This window comes from Strongylocentrotus purpuratus, unplaced genomic scaffold, assembly GCF_000002235.5.
Source record: "Strongylocentrotus purpuratus isolate Spur 01 unplaced genomic scaffold, Spur_5.0 spur5_scaffold_3, whole genome shotgun sequence".
Classification (NCBI taxonomy): domain Eukaryota; kingdom Metazoa; phylum Echinodermata; class Echinoidea; order Camarodonta; family Strongylocentrotidae; genus Strongylocentrotus; species Strongylocentrotus purpuratus.
In genome coordinates, this window is record NW_022145609.1 from 31,695,576 (window position 1) to 31,713,224 (window position 17,649).

Below are 17,649 nucleotides of genomic sequence, written 5' to 3' on the forward strand. Positions count from 1 at the left end.
TTTCATAGAGACACACTCCTTCTGCAGCTTTTGGAGTTTTTTTCTTCTTCAGATTTGGCCTTATCGCATTTTTGCGACAAAGCTCTTCAAGTTTTCGGAACGAGGTTGTAAACGGCTGGCTGACCTGCTTCTACGTCCGTCTCAGGAGCAGACTCTGGAACAGAGAGACTATCTGTCTGTTTAGTGTCCATCCTAGAGGATGTGGAAGACATACACTCCTCGGGGGCTGGTAGAACAAAACACAATCTACTTCAAGCACTAGCTAGCTACTACTACTACTCCAGTGTAAAGCATGACATGAAACAGCTACAGCAAGGCTTTTGCTACGGTCACAAAGGTTGGTACGAACGATAATATTGTACGAATCTCCCTGTTTTTCCATTGTCTTCCCGAATGTTCATTGTCTGAAAATCGTTCGTACAGCGTTTGTAGCAGTTCGTAATGGCATTTGTGACCGAGGCTTTTCATAGAACCAATTTTGTAATAGTTTCAAGAACATCAATAGGGAAAGCAAATTGTCATAGATGCATAGAAGCAACTAATAATTGAGGAAAAAACATTCATTCATCAAAGCATTTCCATCTACAGACATGGACAAAAGAATAAACAAACACAAATGTAAAGGGAGACAGACACAGAGACAGGCAGGGATTGTGAGATACAAACAGTTCGTATCATAAATAAGTCCTGTCTGTGAATAGAATTTTCATATTATTATAGAAACTAGAGTTTCAGCATTATTGACTTGGATAGCAGTGAAATGATAAACCCAAACTCTACTCACTTAGATAGAAAGGCACCAAGTCAGCCATACAATGGAATTATGTATGCTTAGTGATACAACCTTATCAAAAGTAACTAAAGACTACATGCCATATGAAAAGACCAGCAGTTCTATGATGCTTTAAAATTACATATCTAAAAGGAAAATAATCTGAAAATAATCTGAAAAATACTTGAACGCATGAAACAAACCCCCAGTGAGATCCAATAATGGATTACTTTTTCCGCAAGGAATCCCCAAACACCCCCATTAAAAAAAAAAGAAGAAGAAAAAAGAAAAACCTCAAACAATGCACAATTGTACATTATTTAAAGTGAACCGGTAACATTGTTGAAGGTTGATGAAAAAACTGCCTAAACTGCCTACTCATTATATTCCTTTTAGTTCTGTACTAACCCTCCTCTAACATGATGGGAAAAAAAGAAAAGAAAACAATCTCAGATATTTTTGGTTTTCCTTGAAGGCGTTATGTGTAACTTCCACTAACAGTGACTTCTCCCAACCGATTTTCCATGAAAATAGGACATAAAACAAGCTTTTTTAAATCTGTTAACACTTGAATGATTGCAATATCTTTTATTGTACATCTAGCATTGAAGTCACTACCTCAACACCATTTTCTCTCATCTGAACACTGTTACCAAGTCCCTGGCGATAAATGTGTAGGGGATGGCCAGTGCTGCACTTTTGCCAGATGTACCGGCAGATACCGGTGATAATACATTTCATGTCTTCTCTTAGCAATACCCTTTGATAAAATGTACTTTTTTTTTCGAAATTTCATCAAACCTTTTTGGCCCCCATTCGACTCTTGATGAAAATGGTGTATGAGGGATGCCGGGGGCGTTCATATATGACCCTTCCTGTGTACTGAGTGCTTAAAGTATTCAATATCAATATCCTGCTTTGGGTTGTGGCACCCGCAATGAAGAGGTTTTGAGCATGATACTGTACTAATTATCCCTTTGTGTAAAAAAGCATTACTGTCTTTCAATTTGGCTTCTTCTTTATCGGGGGGGGGGGGGTTCTTCAATAGGTCAAAGTGTAACCTACTATTACAGCAGATATTGTCCGCTGAGAGCTACAGTAAATAGGTTTCAACTTTTATACCGTCTTTTAACATCGCTACACCCTCTGGCCCTCTCAGACAATATATTGGTGGGTGAAATGCTGAAGGATGTGTCATCAATCGCAATAGTTAGCTATCAGCATCCCTTTGTTCTTAAGCAAGGACAGGCAATTACTTGTCTTGAATATGACATTTAAGCACTGTAAGCTTCATCAAAGAATTTCTGGTACCCGACAACTTTGAAATAGATCCCTGTCTCTGGGGATGGTGGGGAGGGGTGCTTATGTAATGAATAAACATTTTAGGAGGCATTTTTTAAAGGAAGATGTTCATCCTATCCTGAACGTGTGAAAATCATATGCAGGGAACGGCATTTACCTGATCGAACCTCCAGGAGCTTCTGCCTGCACTCGATGTCAGCCAGGAGTGTTGCAAACGTCCTGGCAGTCTCCAGGGCATTCTTAGTACCCTTCTCCCTCATGGGAGCTAGGACTAAGATGAAGAAACGGATCTCTTGACTCGTACGTCCCAAGTTGGCAGGGTGCTTCAGCCTGGCGATGGCCACCTTGCGTCTCTGCAGCGATGGTAAGGAGCATCTGCAACGGAAACAATGGACAACGGTCAAGAGTTGGACATACAATGCTTGTATCTTGGACACTTAACCAACCCTGTGCAAACTATAGTGAACTTGATATGAGTGAGTGCAATCAAAAGAAAAAAGTAAAGGATTGAGGTTGTCCTTCAGTTGGGCAAAGGACAGCTTGCGTCTCTGCAGCGATGGTAAGGAGCATCTGCAACGGAAACAATGGACAATGGTCAAGAGTTGGACATACAATGCTTGTATCTTGGCCACACAGACTATAGGCCATGCAGAATATAGTGAACCTGATAAGAGCAAGTTTATCAAAAAGGTAAAGGCAGGAGGTTGTCCTTTAGTTGGGCAAAAGACATCTTGCATCTCTGCAATGATGATAAGAAGCATCTGCAATGGAAACAATGGACAACGGTCAAGATTGGACATACAATGCTTGCATCTTGTTCACACAACCAACCCTGTGCAGAATAAAGTGAACTTGATATGAGTGAGTGCAATCAAAAGAAAACAAGTAAAGGATGGAGGTTGTCCTTTAGTTGGGCAAAAGACACAGGTCTTGCATCTCTGCAATGATGGTAAGGAGCATCTGCAACGGAAACAATGGACAACGGTCAAGAGTAGGTCGCACAATGCGTGTATCTTGGTCACACAACCAACCCTGTGCAGAATATAGTGAACCTGATAAGAGCAAGTTCATACAAAAATAGTAAAGGATGGAGGTTGTCCTTGTCCTCAGTTGGGTAAAGGACACCTTGCATCTCTGCAATGATGATAAGGAGCATCTGCAATGGAAGGAAGAGAGGGCTGGGACTTGGACAAACAAGGAAGTCCTTTTAGTCTCATGGAAGACATGGTGAACTTGATGAGAGAGAATTAAAATGGCAAAAAATACTGATGGACATGCTTTCACCTAGTGATGGCTAATTCTCTGGATGTATACTACGAAGCAACTGCAAAGCAAGCAAAGGACAAAGCTTAAAAGATGGCCATACATCCTTTGTACATTGGTCTTAACACATTCTTTGAAAACTTGGTCACTTGGTGGGCATTCAAATAAAGAAAAGACAACTGTCACAAGGTATAGCCAAGCATTACACATCTTGCATTGTAAGGGGACTATAAGGAGTGCCAAGAAAGCAAGAAAGAGATCATTTGCACCTTGGTCTCACAGGCACATCCTGATCAAAACAGTTCATAAGGCAATGTTATAATACAAGGAAAATAATTCTGTGAAGTCATAGGTTGGCTGCCCACCCACCCCCCCCCCCCACCGCCCCCCCCCCCTCCCCACCCACCACACCCCCAAAAGAGGGGGATCATGCATAATCAATGCCTGATTAACTTGTAATGACCTGTGGTCTTATCATAAATCTACAAAACTTGAAAGCTAATGTTTCTGATCTGATATACACTCTTGTTGAAATCAATTGATACTGCATCCTTGATAACCTTCTAAAATAAATTGTAAATAGGCAACAAGTCAAAGGCACATGCATTATGGCAAATTTATGATAATTTATTTCTCACTATTCTATAATAAACTTCAAATGACTTTGAAAGGCCACTACAAATCCAGGAAGAAAAAAGACGTAGAAAACTGAGTCAGGGTATGGATGACCCCCAAACTGATCACTGACACACCTGATCCCAACACCCTGCTACGGAAGGTGCAGGATTCACACGTTTCGTATCGCTACAGTAAACAAGCCAGTCGCCATCTCAGTGATGGCATAGCCCCCAACCAAGACGAGGTCATGGACTCATGGGGGAAATAAATGGAAGCGACACTTCATAGTGAGACAGTGATGGAAGCATCTAGATGTGAAAGAGTTAGTGGAACAGATCTCATTCAGGAGCAATTATCTAATCATATCTGTAGATTTTAGATTTTGAATGGAGGAGGGGGGGGGGGGGAGGGGGTCTTTACTCTCTTAATTCAAAAGTTCAAATACACGTACAGGTGACTCCAATCCGCCATTTCTACAAATCTTTTAAAGACCGTCAACACTACTGGGCCAGAAGGGATTAGACCACATAGCGAGGTCACTGACAGGTGGCTATCTCATTAACTCAGCTCTCAACTAACATAAGAAAAAGAGGATCATGAGGGACCAACAGGCACCGATTGGGGAAGTTTTCTATACAGAGGGATCAAGTAGCTACAAGTAGGACAGTGGGGCTTTAAAAGAACCCATGGCCCATTGCATAAACTTACCACTGATGGTAATTTCGCCATTACTAGTACTTTCCACGAAAACCTTAAGATTTGATTGGCCATTGAGTGATGTTGCCATGGTAGTTAATATTGATGGCAAAGTTACCATCAATGGTAAGTTCTATGCAATGGGGCCCCAAACAAAGACGAGTTGGGGTGACGGTGCGTGTACTGCTGCTGCACCCTGACTTTTGAACACCCTTTTATACGCTTTTCATATTATCATCAGCTGAAATTATTATTAACGGGAAGGGGATATCAGATACACAAATGAAAAATAAAATTTGTTTGTATTTGATGTTTGCTTTGAAATGTGAATCTCTTTGATGACACATAAGCATGGGTAGCTCTTGTAGATTAAAAGGAAGGAAATAAAGAAAGAAACTGCTATGGTTCAGGTTTTTGATCTTTGAGAGTATTATAAAAACATGCATTATCAAGAAAATCTACATGGAACTCTGAATGAATTAATAAACAAATTCTGTCACCAATGAAAGGGGATGTCCATTCTAATACTAATTTGGTTTTAATAAAAGCAGAACAATGAGAGAAACAAATACACTAATTTGAGCATTAAACTTCTTGTGAACCTTCACAATGAAAAATGAATGAGGCATCCTCTGTTACAGGCAAAGTCAACTTGAATTAAGGTAAGACATTATAGTCAATGTTAATTTCTATATTTAATGCAACCCTTTATATTTCCAAAAGCTATCTCCAAAAGTTATCTCCATCATTAAAAGGGCATTGCTGCTACTCTCATGTCGCAAAATCATCCAACGACGATGGAAAATGCCATAAAAACCAACAACAACATCTCACCATTTTCCTCCACTATTCAAATCTGGAGTAATTGTTCAATTGGTGGCGATTGTGATCCCTTCTCGATGCCGATTAGTCGCACTTTAGGAGTGCAGATGATGTATTGGCTGCGAAATCTCATGTGTAGGAAGCACCTGCTACCAAACGATTCAATTGGTCCCTAATTGCCCCCCTTTTCGCTATCCTCCAGTGACCCAGCGAACCGATAAAGGAGCTAGTGGCCATTTATTGGACTACTCCACTGGTAGACGTACGGGAGCCGTGAATGGCCCAAGACGGGATTCCAAGCCAATTTCACACGCAGGCAGATTTATCTGGCTAAATTACTTGATTCTCAGCCTCCATCTGTCAGAGTGAATGACTTGGGAATTGTCTCATCTGTGAGCATATATGACAGACCTGGGAATATATTCCATTTTAAAACACCTTTCTGACATAAAAATAGAACAAGTGTTTGACTTTTGCATATTTCAGTGTCTTCCAATTATATCTCTTTTCTTTCTATTTGTTATTTCTTAAATAGTTTTTTTGTTATCGCTGGAGGTCAGCTGCTACTAGCACTGTTCATGTTGTCTGTTGAGGGCCAGAAGGGCATCCATCAATACTGTTGACTTATAGCACTTTTCATAAATTTAACTTCCTTCTTGCTCTCGGCAGAGAAAATGAAATGCAATTCATTATTTTTCTTCAGTCAATATAAAATGTGTAATAGGGACAGCACAGCAATCAGGAAACTGTACCCTTTTCATGCTCTTGTCCAAGAAATTACTATTTTGTAAACACTGACGTCTGAGACAATATGGACATAACTCTGTGAATAATCTTCCCTTGAGGGTCGTTTAAATACGTGCATATATCATCATCTGCCAAGCGTATGACACAAAGTGGTTTTTTATTTAAGAAAGACGAGATGGATAATGCTCTAATGGAACAAATCAAACATATCTGTCATGGTTTCAGTGTAGAGATGGCTTACTTGATTTATTTCAGGAGCATTTTTATGATTTCTAGTAGTGAAAGTAAAAATTCTTTGCATCAGTTTTCTTGTTTTCAATTGACCAGAGCTCCCTACATAAGGATTTCTACAGCTCTATAAGATCTTCTCAAGGGAAAACTTGCTTTTCACTGCCTTGCATTTTGTTTGCTGCTTGGTACTGTTGCTTATCACATGAAAAAGAAAAATGATCTTGATAAGGAGTGGCAGTTAGGGAGCTCAGCAAAGTGGAGTAACACTTAAAGATGCGCCCTGTTCCCCCAAATACATGATTGCCTAAAATGTATATTATTGAATAAAAGCAGAACCATTTTATCAGGATCTTAAGATGTACGTGGACTCTGGAGGCATGATAACTCAGTTGGTAGAGCAGTGGTCTCGTAATCCGGTGACCCGGGTTCGAAAACCAAGTCGATGTGCTAGTGCCCTTTGAAAAGGCATTAATCCTCATTACCAGGTCCCTCGGAGTGGACGTAAAGCCGTCGGTCCTCTGGTTGCTTACTAACAAGTATTTATGCTTTCTTAGCAGTCAGGTAAAATAACGACTACTAAACATAGAATTTAAGACATAAACATAGAATACATGTAGCTCATACCCCTACATGTATACATTGATGGTTATGCAGAGCTGCCAACCTCTGAAACCAAAATCAGTAATCTGAAAGCTAAAAATCAGTAATTTTGGATGGAAATCAGTAATTTCAAGCGCGGCGCTTTCAACATCAAGAAGACTGCATTTGCACGTACATTGTAGAGCTGCACACAACACCACAACACAAACTACTAGTACCATGGTAATAGCATCACTCTGAATGACAGGACTTGAAGTAAAAACAAGAACATTCTGTTTATAAGTATAACATCATTTTAAGTGCTATAAAAAAAACAATGGTTATTAGAGGATTGATGTATCATTACCCTGTTTCACTTACGTGTGTATATTCACTTCAGGTTTTTACAATTAACATAGATGTTAACAGCGATGTTGTGCTCTATCAAAAATTGAGTAAACTTCACTTCGGCGTTCGTGACAGAATTGTCCTTTGCGACGAAAAACTGGGCGATGTCATGACTGCGGGAATTGGAACTTGCCTCCGCCGCTGCAGTCCGGTGCTTCACCGACTTCAGATGTAGGCCTACCTGGATATCGTTCGAACCGCCATGACCAATTCCAAAATCGGATGAGCAATGTGTACAACAGGCACTGTTTGTATTCCTTTTCGACGGAACAATGCATGACCATTTCTTGGTGTAATCACCTGAGAAGGTTTGCAGTTTTTTAGAACGCTTCTTCGATGAAGTTGAAGTCATTTTTCTCCGTCGGTTACTCGAAGTTTGACGCGACCACGGCCGACCTGCTGCACATGCGGTAGTGTAACACTAGGCCAATGCATATTTCGCCCAGATAAATATCGTGCCACTTGTTTCAGCACATCCACCATGCATGCGCTTTCGTATCGGTCAAAACTTTGTGTGTCAGCTCATTCAAAATTTATTCGTGTATCATATTTTGTTATCAACAATGAAAAGGGGTATATGAATAAAATGAAATGAATAAACATGATCCAACAAATAATGTGAAATAAAACACAATGACAATAATTGTTGAATATAAATTCAAGTTTAATCAAGGAAGTACATTCATTTTCCTTATGACAATTATCATCATCATCATCATCATCATCATCATCTTCATCATTAGTCGAGTCGTACTTTTATTATCATAACAATGAGAACCCATCACTAAGGGGAAAAAAATTGTAGACCTGCTATAAACTACACATGGACATGGTACCGTACGGGTTGGTTTGCAAGGTGGCTAAATGGACTTGGGACGAGTTTGCCGTCTCCCCGATATATATTGCATGCTGAAAGCTAGCACACGCAGCCCATATAGGCAGGGCGGTGTGCATATCTTTCGATGGTAGCTACATGTGTGTGCAGTGGTCGTGGCTGAGGCGCGGATGATATTTCCGTGCGCTCAAAAGTTAACCACCGGGCCGAGGCCCGGGAAGTATCGCGATCATTACCGCTAAAACACTCGCATATGCATAATGCATGTGTTAATACATAGGCATGTCCAGAAATCGGGGAATCCGTAATTTTTGAAGGGGTTTCCGTGCTTCCGTAATTGCCGTTGATTTCCGTACCAATTACGGAAAATCCGTACTAGTTGGCAGCTCTGGTTATGGTTATACGTCAATGGTTATGTAAAATAATAATCATATCATGATTAACTACACTTTTGGACTACCCTCATATCTGGCTTTTGCGTTCCGGACGCATCTTTGTTTGCCACTGAATACAAATTGGATTACTCTTTGAGATGCACCAACATTACCCTTAGAATAATGCATTCCGGGCCTGTCTTCACTTGCCCCTACAGTTCCGCAAACTACAGTGTAACTTAAAATCAGTAATTACAATTTCAAAATGAAGAAGGTAGGAATGAATGCCGAGAATCTAAATGTATTTATACACTATCTCAAGGGAAATCCAACTTACATGTAGAGAAATATGTTGGACAATGCAGAGATGGGGAACAGGGAGGAGAACAAAGAATTAGAATTAAAAAAGAACGGAAGAACGCGAGCGAACAAAATGGAAAAGAAGAAAAAGATAGGAAGAATGTAAAGGAGGGGGAGAAAAGTAAATAGACAATATTAAACCTGGGATGATGAAGATGAATAAGTAAAATGGAATGAAGCAATGGAATTACAATAACCTTGGATGTACGGGAAGAGAACAGACAGCTTAATTAGCATCATCCTAACTGAACAATAGAGGTTAAAGTAATTGAATTCATTAAGCACAGCTCAAACACTGGATGCAAATATAGATATGAACATGTCTGTGACATAATGTTGGCAATTCAAGTTGATTACATTTATATGCATCACTTTTCTATAGCATCACACAGGGGCACACACAGGGTGTTTACAAGAGAGGGGACATCATGTTCCTAAAATATGCAGTCTTGAACTTTCTGAATGTATATGAAGAGAAGAGACAGCTTTAATGAGCATCGTTCAGACTTAATGATAAAGGTCATAGTAATCTTTAATATGGCGCGCAGCTCAACAACTAAGTCTCTGGCTAAAGATATGATTATGAAATGTCAGTGACTATGCTACTTAGTTCTTATAACTCTGGTTATATGTACACATATATTAAGCATCAGTTATCTTTCTCCAACATCATGCATAGCTCAGACACTAATTCACTCCCAAAAAGAATATGTTATGAAATGTCTCTTACAGAATGCTTAAGTACAATGCGCATCATCCATCTATCTTCATATTACAAAACAGCAAATTAATGAGGGGGGTTGGGGTTAAGATGATGATTTGAAAGACGTTAACAAATTCAATGTTAGATGTATATTTGAAAATTAAACATCAAGAAGTATACAAGCTATAATTCAAAATGGAACATGAATTTGACCCTAATGGTTGCTTCTGTTCTATCCTGTAAAATAAAGAATTTAATACCTAGCATCTTTGTAAATTAAAAAAACTATTTGAAATACAATTATACCACCACATCAAAATATTGGGGGGGGGGGGAGAAGAATAAAAGTATTGAGGATAAAACACGTTATGACATTCACATAAATAAAGTGCATAAATGCTCGATTGTGTATGTGGCTTTGATGATTAAAGCAGAAAGGTAGAATTATTTTAAATGTCAAAGTCATTGCCTCATGACATTGTACTTCATCCCGTACACTGTCTCGTATATCACTATCTATCATCTTCATTAATAACGACCTTCACAATTGATAAGCCTCCTCAATTGTAATGGCTTTGAAAATTTTATTTGACAGGATTGCATATTACTGCCGAGTCAGTCTAGCATAGCTTGTACACTGCATGTGTTTGCCTATAAGCTGCCCAGTTAATGGACAAGAACACGACAAGCTTATATTATAAATTTGAATTTATGTCCATTCACAGAACATCAATGATTATATTTTATACTATTTTAGTGTACATTTCTCCAGATTTTATGGGCTTCATTTGTATTTAATTTTTGTTTTTTAACTATACCCAATTTCAAAACTATCTTTAAAAGTACTGAATTCAACATTTGAAAGACATGTTGAAAAGTCTATTCAAGCTAATATGGAAGGCAGGTATATGGAGTTTGGAGATTTCTTTAAAGGAAATCCTATGTTTAAATAATGACATCAGTGATATAAGAGTACCAACAGAATATATATTGGTCTTAATGAAAATCATGTATATTGATTTTTCCTAATAAAGTGGAATTATTGTACCTTATCAGATTGTTACAGTTAGTAAATAATTCACAGTCTTAATAAACTATGAATTTCAATGAGGATGTTATTAAAACTTAATTAGATTATTACTGAAACTAGAATTTTTATAGAATTTTAATAGAACTACAAATTAATGTAATTAATTTCTCCCTCACAAATAATTATCCTTATACATTTCCAAGATTTTTTCCTTACATTCTTGAGCAAACAATTTTTAAAAAAATGAATCTCAAGACCACGTTAAAGTTAAATAGCAACTTTAAATAATGCTTCATGCCTTTAGACAACACACAAAATGAATACATGTATTTTTGTATAGTCTACTATGCCGTGGGATAAGAAGTGTCTAGTAAGAAAAGAAAATCAAGAAGGAAACAACATTTAAAAAGAAAGAAGAAGCTTATAGCCAGAAAGATATTGAATCTGTGTAAAAAAAAATATGAATTACCCCCCCCCCCTCCCGCCTCTCAACAGACAAAAAAGGGGTATTCTACCTTTGAAATAGAAACATTAAGTCCATCAAGCTGCATGGCTTGAATACAATCATGGGGTATAACTTACAAGGAATAGCAAGTGCAGTGACACATGAATAATACTTACAATGCACATATCCACGACTGATCATAGTCGAAACCTCCGCCTTCGCTTGTACTGGTGCCTTGCACAGTCTTAGCAAGTACATGAACTGTATAAAGAGAACAAAGAGATACAAATTAGTACCGAATATGGTTTAGACTATAGACAACATAAAATCATTTACATAGAAACATTTTATGCAAATGTTATTTTTGAAGACTCATACCCTATCATACTACAGACTACAGTGGGAGTTACAATTTCTTTGTCAATCTCACTAAAATACAACTTTGTTTGTTTTTCTGGTGGAATTTCTGATCACTCCCTACAGGTAAGAGACAGAAAACAAAATGGGGGGGGGGGGGAGAAGAAAAGATACAACTGTATGATTCTCTGCGGCTGTACTACATTCAAAGTGAAAAAGCACCTTAAAATTTGACCTAAAAAGAAAATCCTAGCATCTGGTATTTAAGAGCCAAAAGGGCATTAACTTAAAAGCTATAACATAGAGTTAATACCCTTCTTGATACCGAAATGTGATATATTGAAACGTGTCTGCGTTATCCCTTTGAACATTAGAATGGAGGCAATTGGGGGATATACACGTATTCCTCTCCCTGGCTGCAAAGGGTTTTCAAAGATGTGAAAACCCTGTAGAAATTTAAGATAGAGGGAAAGATGGAAAGAGGGAGTGGGGCTAGATGGATGGATGGATAGATAAATAGAGAGACAAGACAGACAGAGAGAGAGAGAGAGAGAGAGAGGGGGGGAAGAAAGAGATGTGTTCGCACCTGTAGAAATTAAAAAGACAGGAAGCGGGTGAAGAGGAGAGAGAGAGAGAGAGAGAGAGAGAGAGAGAGAGAGAGAAAGAAAGAGAGAGAGAGAGAGAGAGGAAGAAAGATAGGAACAGAGTCAGCTAAATGGAGATAGAAAGAGAAAGGTATAAATGCAAATTTCGATTGCACTATAAGACACTAGACAAACTTGTTCTGGGGTATGCAGAGGTGTTGAATTTGTTTGATTTCTGAATGCTTGTGTATATTTGCCTACTCCTAAGCAAGGGATCAGAACACATAGAAACTGTGAATAGACGAACCACTCTTGAATTCCCTGCTGTATCTTGCATTCATTCATTCATTCTCTCTCAATATCTCACCCTCTCTTCTGTTCTCATCTCTCAATCTCTTCACTTCTCTCTCTCTTCTGTTTATTTTTCTCATTACCCCCTCTCTCCCAATACCTCTTTTTGTATCTGTCATTCTCTTTCCTGTCTGTCTGTCTCTTTCCATCTCACCATTTCTCTTTCCATCTGCCTTCTTCATGTAACGCATTCATCACTACTGCCGACACAGTGACATTTTGGCAGACATCTTGAGATGATGGAGAAACAGGAAGCTCCCACTTGTTAGCCTATCATCCCTCCCTTCCCCCCCCCCTCTCTCTCTCTCTCTTTCTTTCTCTCTTTCTCTCTCTCTCTCTCTTCTAAGTATCTCTCGCTTTATCTTTAACTACAATGCTATGTTTTTTTTACTAACCTCACGATGTGCATGTTGATTTAAGATCACAATCATCCACGCCCCCCCCCCCCACCAAATAAAAAGGAAACTGAACTAGTGTCAGTTTGTACTTGTCTCCCCCCCCCCCCCCCACCCTGCTTCCCTCTTTCTTTTTTCTTCCTCCCCCACATCTCCCTTTCTTCAATCAATCAATCAATGTCTCTGATGCTTAATCCGCTGGCTACACTTTCTCATTCTTACCTAGTATGCACTTCGCTTTCTCTGGCAGAATATCACAAATATTAAATAAAATGTTAACAAACTTAATGATATTGTATTTGAAAGATTAACCAAAATATTAATATCATAATGACGGTGAAAGAAACAAAGGAACATATCATCCGTTGGCAGCCAGAAATTTTAGCAGAGTTAAACTCCTTCCTGCTCTTTATACATGATATCTTGTTAAAAAATCAAAAGAATAATATAGGAATAAATGACTAATTAAGAGGACAAAATCATTTTGGAAATAGCCCAAAATAGTTAAGAATGCAGGGAAAAGAGGCAATTTATAGAGGAAAAAAATACATTTCTTTTATATTCTTTTATCTGAGCAACTTTTCATGCCAAAACAATATTTTGTATGTTCTAAACATGAAAATAATGCCTCAAGCAATAGATGTGTATTTACAGCCCAAACGTCATGTACTCAAGGCAAATTCTTCAAATCAAACATCATGTTAATACATTTCAACATGAAGTTTTGCTTGGCAATTTGATAAGATGCCAGTACAAGCCAAATATAACTTCTATCTTTTGATATAAAATGGGTCACTGAAAACAATTTCCAAACATTTTGTTTGTTTTGACTCGAGTCCTGTCGGCACTTCTGGACCTGCATTAGCACATCCTGCGGCCAAATTGCCATTATGCCGATAAAAATCATGTGATCAAAGACAGAGAGGGAGACAAAGGAAAATGGGAAAATATGGCTAAAGCCCTAATTGGAGCAGAAAATGGGTAGCTAGCCCGCCCTGCCCGCCATGGTGACGATCGTACTCTGTGTCATCAATCATACCACTCGGTTTCTATTGACGTCATAAAAGGGGTGCATTCCCACTAGGGCACTGGTCTGTACCCACTGCCGTCTTAATGTACATGTCACTGCGAAGAGCCAACAGTGTGTGAACTCTGTGTTAGAGCATATGGGTTAACGCCCTTCTGGCTTTAAACTGACTGTCTAAGGTCAAGCGCATGGAAAAGACCTTGCCCGATACACAAGGGCAAGCAAGTCTGTCTGTCGGGCAAGCAATTTATGAAGGATAATCCGCCATTGATGGTCTATTTTAATGTGCAGTACTCGTACCTTTACGGGTATGCCAGTTTGAATTAGTTTTGATGTGTCATACTTAGGGAACCCCATTAGGTGGGTTTATATGGCAATGACCGAAATGAACCCAATAGTTTTACGACACTTGCTCTGTGATGGTGTCCTACACGAACTAAACTCTCTTCTTCCCTCCTTACCTTCATTTTTTCCTCCTATCCTTGTTCCTTCCCTCCCCTTCCTCCCGTCCTTGTTCCTTTCTTTCTTTCTTTCTTTCTTTCTTTTCTTTCTTTCTTTCTTTCTTTCTTTCTTTCTTTCTTCTTCCTTCCTTCCTTCCTTCCTTCCTTCCTCCCTCCCTCCCTCCCTCCCTCCCTCCCTCCCTCCCTCCCTCCCTCCCTCCCTCCCTCCCTCCCTCCCTCCCTCCCTCCCTCCCTCCCTCCCTCCCTCCCTCCCTCCCTCCCTCCCTCCCTCCCTCCCTCCCTCCCTCCCTCCCTCCCTCCCTCCCTCCCTCCCTCCCTCCCTCCCTCCCTTCTTCCCCCTCTCTCCCCCTGCCTTCCTTCACCCTCCTTCCCTCCCTTCTTTCCTTCCTCCCTCCTTCCAACAATATGTACATATCAGTGAACCCAACACAGCATAACAATGATGTGGTTCATAACACTGACATCAAACCAAAAGACACATCTTCCAAGTGTGTAATCATGTTACTTTTGCACGTGTGTATCTCCTGCCCTGTATGTCAGTCTGTTTGTCTGTCTGTCCATCCATCTATCAAGCTATCTACGCCTATCAAAGTAGATAAGACTTATGACTTTGATGTGTGTGAAATGATGACATCAAGTTCAAACATGTGTGTAATCATGTTAGTCTGCTCTGTGAATACTGCACAAAGACTGTACATGCAATAGCATGTTCATATCTACTGCAGATAAAGAGACGAGTGGAGAAACACAAGGCATTTCTCACTTTCTATAGAAATGAGATACTTCATTCATTTAAGTGTGTGGGCAGGTGTAAGGGATTTCCTCTCATTTAACATTTCAGAATTATTTTTTGTTGTTTGTTAATTTGTGAGAGTTGTAAGGAGGAGAGAAAAAAAAAACTTTTAGAGGCATAGCGTGGGTCATAAAGGGGAAATGGGATCATGGGGGGGGGGGGGGGCATACAAAAGAGATGAACTGAAAATCATCAAGGGTATTGTATAGAAGGATAATATAAGTGTTTACATTCCTTTTCCTTCTCCCTTCTACCTCCCTCCCCCTCTCTGTCTCTCTCTTTCTCTCTCCCTCTCCCTCTCTCACACTCTCTTCCTCTTTCTTCCTCTCTCTCTCTCCCTTCTCTTTTTTTTTCTCTCTCTCTCTCTCTCTCTCTTCTTCCTTTCTTTTTTTCTGCCATTCAATGGGGGAGGGCACATTCATGCCCTTCCTCTTGCTGTAGCTACAACCCTGCCTATGCAACTATAAAAGAGAAAAACTCGCAAATGTAGAGGTACTGGCTAAAATGGGGTTTGAATCTTAAGAGCTATACTAGAGGATGGAGGCGACAAGGCTGATATATATCAAGCTACATCATGCGAACCCTGGGCAGGCCGGGATCTTGGGCCGCTGGGAATGCGTGAGAGGCTGCAATTTATACCGCCTCAGCGACAGCGGATACACGCACTGTGAACCGCTGTGTCTTTCTTGAGAGTGGGATAAATAATGCAGGATCGAAAGTAATCCCGATCTAATTTTCTACACAAGCTGTATCCCACACATGTCTCCTAATATGTTATGCCAATCTCAAACTTTGCTTTGTACGGATGCTTTAAAACAAAGAATATTTTGAACTTTTTCTCATGTAATCATCACAAGCTTGTAAACAAGTAACAAAAACTAATATCCTAAAATTAGCCAACACGGATATTTGCACATGGGACAACAAGAAATGGCCTTGCACGTATATGAAGACGGCATGCATCAAGATTTTTACAAAATGCCTTGCATTATTTCTAACGATTGATCAGCAATAGCTCATTTTACATCAGACTTATTCTGCAGATCTGATTCACTAAAATGTATCATACGTTCAACTAATTGGTCATTGTTGCAGTGGATTTCTGTTTTTATTTTTGCTCTTTACTGGAACTCTTTAAACCTTATATAATAATAATAATAATAATAAAAAAAAACGTTACTTATAAAGCGCTTACCACCGAAGTCTCTAAGCGCTATATATTCAGACAAGGTACCACTTTACAACCCCAGGCATTATCCAGGGCCCAGGAGCTATCCTGCATTTTACCAAGTGCCCCTAAAGCCACTCTTAAAATGACAAGACGTATAAGGCAACTTTAGCTAAGCTCATTTAAAATGAAGTTAAGGTGACTAAAATTATTTGAGTGAAGGTAAAATATCTTGTTCAATTTGCATTCATCCCCTCTCCTGCTAACCTCACCAGCTCCTTGTTTCCTCTCCCCAACCTCTCTTTTCCATCTACCCCACCCTCTCTCTCTCTCTCTCTCTCTCTCTCTCTCTCTCTCTCTCTCTCCCTCTCTTTCCCACCTCCCTCTTTCTCTACCCCCTCCCTCTCTTTTCCCTCCCTCCCTCCCTCAGGGACCACATTTCATGAATTTTATGCATAGATCTACCCAATCTCTACCACAGCTTATACCCCAGTGACACCCATAAGACTGATGCCAGACATCACACCGAAGATAACATTGCATCAAGCCGAATGGCCAAGAATAAGTCTGTTCTGGGGGCTGTTTCACAAAGATCCTAATTCAAACTCAACTCTAAGATGGACTTACAAATAATGGAGAGCCATTTGTGGGCTTATAATGAAAGATATTCAAAAGCAAAAATTGAAGTATCTCAGAATTTCATAAATTCCACATCAAGAACATGAAATCTCCCAAGATAATAAAAAATATGAATGATTTTAATCAACATTGTATGCCTTTTAAAACAACTTTTACAAAATATTTCCATAACTGTTAAGTCCAACTTAGAGATAAGTTCAACCTAGGAGCTTTGTGAAACACCCCCCTGGAGTCAGGTTTGGCAGAGTGACTGGGGTATATAACGCTTGATCCAGGTGAAAGGCTGTCTGTCACTCGTCCTTACCACATGCAATGCCAGGTTGATTATGCTTTGCCATGTGCCCCTACTAAGTATAGAGCCAAGGGTAGCACTTAGAAATCAATAGACCTTGAACAGAGGGTCCTGGAAAAGCCGATAATGTTGGGGATTAGGAGTGATTCCCTGTTGATACATCAGGCATTCAATCAAGGGCATTTCACACGGGGGGGGGGGGGCAAATGTACTGCATCTGCTGAGAGCAAGAAGGGTTTTGTCTATGTGTGAAAACTATGAATTAATGCCCTTCTGGCTCTAAACAATTAAATACTGCAGTCACACCGCCACACCTAATCAGGGGAGTGTTTCACAAAGATCCTAAGTTGAACTTATCTCTAAGTTGGACCTAATAATTATGGAAAGCCATTAGCAT

At 39.6% G+C, this 17,649-nt stretch overlaps 1 protein-coding gene across 3 annotated transcripts in view; it reads right to left on the bottom strand.

Annotated features, from left to right (window-relative positions):
• Positions 1-17,649, bottom strand: part of LOC579418 (sodium bicarbonate transporter-like protein 11) — a 77,848-nt gene that overhangs the window by 41,513 nt on the left and 18,686 nt on the right. For 2 of the 3 annotated variants that reach the window (XM_030996744.1, XM_030996743.1), the window contains exons 3-5: positions 11,362-11,446; positions 2,232-2,449; positions 125-226 (exon numbers count right to left, since the gene is read on the bottom strand). In XM_030996744.1, coding sequence (XP_030852604.1) covers positions 125-226; positions 2,232-2,449; positions 11,362-11,446 — 405 coding nt within the window. The remainder of the gene's footprint in view (positions 1-124; positions 227-2,231; positions 2,450-11,361; positions 11,447-17,649) is intronic. The other variant, XM_030996745.1, reaches the window with a different exon arrangement.